This window comes from Pholcus phalangioides, unplaced genomic scaffold (genome assembly GCF_987345545.1).
Source record: "Pholcus phalangioides strain wild (caught in Gottingen) unplaced genomic scaffold, Ppha-v1.0 ptg000013l_1, whole genome shotgun sequence".
NCBI classification, from domain to species: Eukaryota; Metazoa; Arthropoda; class Arachnida; order Araneae; family Pholcidae; genus Pholcus; species Pholcus phalangioides.
In genome coordinates this window covers 18610658-18618489 of record NW_028301606.1, presented here as the reverse complement: position 1 = coordinate 18618489, position 7832 = coordinate 18610658, and the positions used below count along the sequence as shown (strand labels likewise).

The following is a 7832-nucleotide window of genomic DNA, read 5'->3' as shown; positions in this document are numbered from 1 at the left end:
CAGTATCGATGCCATACGTCCTATGCTCCAAAAGAATTACGTAAGAGAATGCATGAAACCCTTACCTCCAGAATGTGGAAATGGAATAAGAGAAGGCGATGAAGAATGTGACTGCGGCCCCGATGAACATGTATGCGAGGAATTAGACAGGTGTTGTACGCCGAAAGGTGGCAACAAGGATGGAGATAAGGAATGTACCTACCGTCGAAGTATGGGTTACGAATGCAGCGACAAGTCGGATCTGTGTTGCACGAATTGCACGGTATCAGCATATGGAAAGAACTGCTCTAGAGAAAATTTTGGATGCATCGTAGGGACATGCGACGGTATTTCGAAAGACTGTAGGAACAAGACCCACGAGAGAGACGGAACAAATTGTACTGATGGTGGCGGAGGCATCCATACCTGCTCTTCCGGTTTCTGCAACAGCAGCTATTGCCGAGATCACGGACTCGATGTATGCATGTGCAAAATCGAATGGAGATGCAGAGTTTGTTGTTTGAAAGAGGGAGAATGCATACCAAGCGGAACACTAGGATTTGTTCAACGTGGAGTCATACCATTATTACCTTATGGTACAATATGTGGACATAAACTCCAGTGCAATGGCGCTGGGTTTTGTACTTCACCTACAGGTGAATATCCGAGTGAAGCTGTAGTTTGGCCGTACATTCTTGTTGTGCTGATACTGATGGTCATCGCTGTATCTGGCGCATACTATTATTACATTATCAAAATGAAAAAACGTTTACCACAAATATGGCGCTGCAAAATCATGCAGCAATCTTCTGCTCATCGGAGATTGCACAGCACACGACGAAACTACCCGGATCATTCTCACTCGAAAGAAAATCGTGGATCACATCGCCATCAGCACAAATGACACTATTTTCGTCAGAAACTGCAGAAAAAGTCAATATGTGATAGTAATATAATTCCTAATAAAAATAAATATTTTTAGAGAACAGATGGACATAACGAAAACAAGTAAATTTATACGCAAGCGTAGTTAGAATACATATCTATATTTTTTAAAGATATGATAGAATTTTCTGATATTTTCAAGTACTAGGAGACTCTATCTAAAGCATAGAGGAACGCAAGACATGCGTTCCTCTATGCTTTAGATTTTTTTCGTTTTTGGTTTCCTTCAGGCTGTTCTATAAAAATAAGATTTTTTTTGTAATAAAGTGAGATCGTGCTCTAATATAATTACAAACTTGCTCGAAATATGTGCTTCTTTCTCAGTTCCCATTTCGTATCATTTAAAGGTACAAAATAGTACGTGTAATTATGAAGCTATGGTTCGTGTGTTATTCATTTCAAAATGTCTTCTATATGGATCTTGACGAACATACTGCATTGGAATCCAAAGAAAATAGCATCCAAGTCTCCAGGAATTTCCAGGAGGATCCCGAATTTCTTCTCTACCTCCCGAACTCCCGAACAATTATTTTATCTCCCGAATTTTACCCATCATTTAAAAAAATCCCTAATCCCTACATTTAGGGAAAAAATATTCCCCAAGAATTTACCCGAAAAAAAACTGCTGCTTCATGAGTATTGTGTTAATTGTCGCCTTTTCGTCAAACCACAGGGAAATATTTCATTTTTGGGAAGAAAACAGAAAATTCGCCAATCAGCAAGCGTCAATCAGACCGGTCGAAATCTAAAATTGGCACGTTTGTGTATTATATGTCCATATGTTCCGTTTCGGGCCCGACCGGAATTTTTTGGTTTGCGAGATTTGATTTTTAAGAGGTAATTTTTTTAACCCAAAGACTTTAACCTACCGGTTAGCCGATGGCTTGCACTGTGTCACGGTTTTTGCAATTGCAAAATATCCTTAAAATTTCTCTTTTACTAATTAAAAGATCCCTGAAAACTTTTAAACATCTCTTTTACATTTATTTCTGTTCTGAATTTGGATCCGCGCGAAAACCTCCCGAAATGGAATTACGTGAGTAATTATGATCGTCATTCAGACGTCAGAGGAAAATAACTAAATCTTTTATCCTGCAGCTCAGCTTAGCGGGGTAAATTACAACTATACTACTGCTTACCGGATGAAAATCAATCATCGAATAATAATCCGAAAGATTGTACGTTGTAATATTCATGAAAAATCCTGATGCAGAAACGTATCAAGAGAGCTCCAACTTTTGATAAAAATAGAACACGAGAGTACACATTTCTATAGTACTGGAAAAGTTTCTGGAAAAAATTGATGAAAACTGTGTAAAATTTCAATTTGAAAAAAAAATCGGATAGATTTTCGCCCCTCAACAGATCCAAAAGGAATATTTCTTTGGCTATCTCCCTTGGAATCTATACAGTCCTTCACCATGACATTCGGAATGACTGAAACTCAAAGCGACTGTCCTTGTAAACTACTTGTGACAACTAAAAGTGACAACAAAATTTCTTTTGTTACACTTTTTTTTAACACAATCTCTCATTAATAGTCCAAAAAAATTTTTTTATTGAACAGCCTGGCGGAAACCAAAGTGACGAAAAAGTAAAAATACATGAAGCAACTAAAATCTTGCAGGTTCTACAAAAATTAGATAAAATCTTTTAAAACTATAAGTTTAAGTGCTCTCACAATGCTTGAGCACTATTTTCCACGGATTAGTTCTACCTGTCTGTTCTCTAAAAATTCTCTTCCTTATAGATTATATATATGTCCTCTTCACGTTTCTGTGGTTTCTGATCAACATAATATCATTTGCGTTGTTGGCGATGCGACCCAATATTATGTTTCTGATGAGGATTATCAGCGTGGTGTCTTCCTGTGCTATGCAATGTTCGACGAGCAGAAGATTTTTGCCTGATTTTCCAGGGCCACATTGGTGGCAAACGTTTTTTCTTTTTGATTATATAATAATAGTATGCACCAGAGACAATAGTTCCCATCAGTATCAGCACTACAAGAACATACGGCCAAACTACAGCTTCAGTTGGATATTCACTTGTGGGTGAAGTGCACCACCCGTAGCCATTACACTGGAGTTTATGTCCACATATTGTACCATGCGGTAGTTTTGGTCTGACTCGGTAAGGAGTAAGTCCTAGTGTATCACTTGCTATACACTTTCCATTTTTCAAACAACAAACTCGGCATTTAAGTTTGTCTTTACATATGCATAAATCGAGTCCATGATCTCGGCAATAGCTGCTGTTGCAGAAACCTGAAGAGCAGATATGGATGACTCCACTACTATCTGAGCAATTTGTTCATCTTTCTCATTGGTCTTGTTCCAGCAGTTTTTCAAAATTCCGTTGCATTTCCCTACAATACATCCAAAATTTTCTCTAGAGCAATTCTTTTCATATGCTGATATTGTGCAGTTCGTGCAGCACAGATCCGACTTGTCGCTGCAAGTATAACCTTTATACAAATACAAATACAAATACAAATACAACGCCACAACAGGCAAAATGCCCAACGAGGTGGCTGATAAAAAGATGCCCATAAAAATATGGTTGTCATATGTTTCAAAAATACAACAACCCAATTAAAAATGCAATTAACACAAATTACAAACAATATATACACATGATAAAATATTATACAATGCCCATAAAGAATACTTATGGTTGTCTTATTCTAAGAATGGATAGCTTCTCGATTTACACCAACATGTTTATCGTATTTCTTTTTAAACGTGTCAATTGTGTTACAATTTACTAGCTCCGGGGGTAAGCTATTCCATTTATTAACAACCCTATTGGAGAAAAATTCCCTGCGACACCATAACCTTGCATTGTCCCTCACCAATCGATACTGGTGTCCCCTTGTAAAAGCAGTCGATTGGCGGTGTACTAAAAGTTCATGGTCCATCCTATCCATCCCATTGAAAATTTTGAACACTTCGATCATATCTCCTCGACACCTGCGTCCATCCAATGTAAACATATTCAAAAAATGAAGTCTTTCTTCATAACTCAAGCCCTGTGTGCCAATAAGGACACGCGTAGCTCTTCTCTGCACCCCTTCAACCAAGTCTATGTCCCTCTGTAGGTATGGTCTCCAAAACCTTACAGCATACTCCAGTCCAGGACGAACTAATCCTCGAAAAAGCGGAAGAATGACTTTAGGAGAACGCGAAGAGACCTTTTTGAAAATGAGACCAAACATTCTATTCGCTTTTTTGACAACCGCTGAACAATGTTCAGAAAACTTAAGTCGCTCGTCAATGAGAATTCCCAAATCGGTGACTCTAGTTGCATCCGGGATAGTGACACCATTCAACTCGTAAGAGAACCGTGGGTTGTTCGAACCAAAATGAGCGACCATGCACTTATCTACGCTAAACGTCATGCTCCATTCATTTGCCCATGCTGCAATCTTGTTTAAGTTGGTCTGGAGCCACTCCCTATCGCTTTCATTTCCGATTACCCCCATTAGCTTCACATCATCTGCGAATTTGCTAGTAATTCCATCGATACCCTGATCGAGTTTGTCGATAAAAAGTGAAAAAAGTATGGGGCCAAGGACACTTCCCTGAGGAACTCCACTTGTGACGTCTGTCCAACCAGAGAATTCCCCGTTCACCATAACTCGTTGCGACCTATCTCTTAACCACGATTCTATCCAATTCAGCAAGTTGCCCCCTATTCCAATCTCGTGTAAACGCTTCAAGAGTTTGCCATGTTGGACCCGATCGAATGCCTTCTGGAAATCAAGGTAAACAACGTCGACATTTTTGCTCTCACCCAAAGCCTTAGTCACGTAATCATAGAAGCAAAGGAGGTTAGTTACACATGACTTCCCCTTCCTGAACCCATGCTGATTATCCGACAATACATTATTCTCGTCTATCCACTTCACAAACTGCCTTTTGATGATAATTTCCAAAATTTTCGAGAGGGAGCTCGTCAAACTCACTGGACGATAATTAGACACCACTTCTCTACTACCCTTCTTAAATATCGGAACAACGTTAGCCAGTTTCCAATCTCTCGGGACGATACCCTCAGCAACACTACTCCTGTATATCTGTGCGACTGGCCCCAACAATTCATTAGCACCTTCCCTGAGAACCCTGGGATAGATATCATCTGGTCCTGGTGCTTTGCTTGCACATACATTTCTTAGAAGATTTAGGACCTCCACGTCTTCTACTTGAATATCGTTGAGGGTTTTATTACCCCATGCAACACCCGTATATCGAATATCATTATCTCCATTAAAAACCGACGCGAAAAAGTCATTGAAAGCACTACACATGCCTACATTTCTCTCTACTTTTGAGCCTCCTATCGAGAGGGGGCCAACTGCCCCCTTACATCCATTATTGACGTATCGAAAAAATGATTTTGGGTCAGAGCCAATGTTATCTGCCAACCTAGATTCAACTTGCTTTTTACTATCCCTTATCGCTTTCTTCAACAGTCTTCTTTTATCAGTAAACAATGATAGGTCACCTCGTCCACTTTTATACTCTCTGAATGCTCTTTTCTTTTCAAGATAAAGGTTCCGCACGCTATCCGTGAACCATAGAGGGTGTGATGTACAAACACGCTTTTTTCGAACAAAGGGTATGACGTCGTGCAAAACAGAGGACAGCTTCGTACTAAATTCTTCCCATTGACTTACCACCCCTACTGATTCCAACCGGTCTTTGAAAACTTCCGCTAACCTTCTTCGCAAAACATCAAAGTTAGTTCTCCGAAAACAAGGAACCAGTCTTTTGTTATCAACCTCACCCGAGGAAAAGTTACAGTGAAATCTGACGATACGATGATCGCTGGAAGAAAACTCTTCCCCCACCGAAACATGTTCAACTAGATCCTCAGAACTAGTAAGAACTAAATCCAAAATAGCAGTACCCCTAGTGGCTTCTGATACATGCTGATACAAAAAATTTTCGAGCACCAACTTAAGAAAGTCTCTTTCATACTGATTTCCAGATGAAAGGTTCTCCCAATCAATACCCGGGTAATTGAAATCCCCTAGTATGAGAACCCTCTTTCGCTTACACATGTAGGAAATTTCATCATGCATTTTGGCGATATAGTTTTGATCCCTATTCGGTGGATTGTAACAAACCCCAACAATAAGCTTATGACGTCTTTTGTTCTCAAGTTCAACCCATATGGTTTCAATATCACTTCTCTGCACGTTACACTCTCTAGCCTTTACTACGACGGTAGGTTAACTCTTTATCTCCATCCTTGTTGTCACCTTTCGGCGTACAGCATCTGTCTAACTCCTCGCATACATGTTCACCGGGGCCGCAATCACATTCTTCGTTGCCTTCTCTTATTCCATTCCCGCATTCTGGAGATAAGGTCTTCATGCATTCTCTTACATAATCTTCTTTGAACATAGGGCGTATGTGATCGACACTGCATGGTGAGAAGCGATATTTATTTTCTCCCGGTGTGCCTCCTTGTACCATTACGTAGTTGTATATTCCATATGGCCTGCAAGTTGCATTTTCATCTATATCATGAAGAGCTCCAAAGGAATGGCCAAATTCAAGGATGAAAATCGTCTTCAAAATTACATCCGGATTAGTTTCTACGATACCGAAATTTCCACGTTTCGAACAAATTCCTCCTGCAACTGCTATTCCCTGAGGGCATTCTAACCTGTATCCAGTCACTGCGTATGTCAAACAAGAATTGTATGCATGATGAGTATTACCATAAATAGCTCTGAAGTCTTCTAAATATGTATCCACGTCACTGAGACGTGTACTAAACGGATAGCCTGCTTCGTTCTTGCTCTCATAAATAATGAGTTTCCAAGGTAATATTCGGATAGTGACATTTCCAAAATCTGTAGTACGGAATGCGTTGTCGACTTCGTGCAACATCAGGTACATGTATTGGAGAGCATTTTCCTTCTTCTGTTCGTAAAATCCTTCATCGCCAATCATCTCAACTCTACACACCAGAATATTATGAGAATCCGAAATTTGTTTTCTTGTCATCTTTAAATCTTCGAATATTCTAATGATGTCTTTAGTATTCGTGAGGCTCGAGTGTAAAATGTTGATGCTTTTCATCATAATCACTTGGAGTATACTTTTCTTCTGCTATGAAATGTCGGTTACTCGAACTATAGAGAGCTCCCTTAGGTTTAATATCAATATCCCTATAAACAATCGTCTTTGACCGCATGTCGTTGAAATACGTCGAAGCTTGTACCAAATTATATGTAAAATTCTGCATATTGATTATCCCCTCGAAACTGCCGCTGTCCGTAAGGTATCCCGAGACAGAATATTTGTCGTTTTCACATTCATAAAATTTACCTCTCTAAGGTCCGATGTATGTTGTACCATTCCCATGTATTTCAACTGTGGTCCTCTTGATCATTCATCCTTCCGGATACTTCCGGATACTATATTCATACTTCCGGATGAATCCGCCGATACCTCAATGTTGTGTCCAAAATAATCGAAACCTATTTTTATGTTATTCGGCGTATTGAATAGTGTGGATCCTTCTTCATTCTCATCAAAAGATATGCGCAAATCCATAATTTGGTACTGGAATGAGAATTCCTCCAGTTGAGATGAAACCATTGAGAAGCCACAAACCATCAGCGTCAACAAGAACGTAAATTTACTGAAGATTTTTGAAACATTCATTTTTTTTCTCTACTATTCGCTCTGAATACGTCATGAAATATAAGTTCGCTATGAACATATTGTGAATATTTTTTTTCTCTTGAAAGGATTTCACTCTAAATAATGGACAGCGTAATTGTTTGTCGACAACAGTCCATCATGAGACCAGTACTGTTTGAAATTGCGATATCTCAGCTGTATAAAACTGTTGGTTTCGGAAAGACACCAATAAACAAAGTTCTAATC

At 39.2% G+C, this 7832-nt stretch overlaps 1 protein-coding gene across 1 annotated transcript; it reads right to left on the bottom strand.

Annotated features, from left to right (window-relative positions):
- Nucleotides 1-6137: 6137 nt before the first annotated feature.
- LOC149078706 (disintegrin and metalloproteinase domain-containing protein 10-like) lies at nucleotides 6138-6890 on the bottom strand. Its single transcript, XM_089241408.1, has one exon. It carries the CDS (start codon nucleotides 6888-6890, stop codon nucleotides 6138-6140), a length of 753 nt encoding a protein of 250 aa, XP_089097534.1.
- Between the last annotated feature and the right edge of the window lie 942 nt (nucleotides 6891-7832).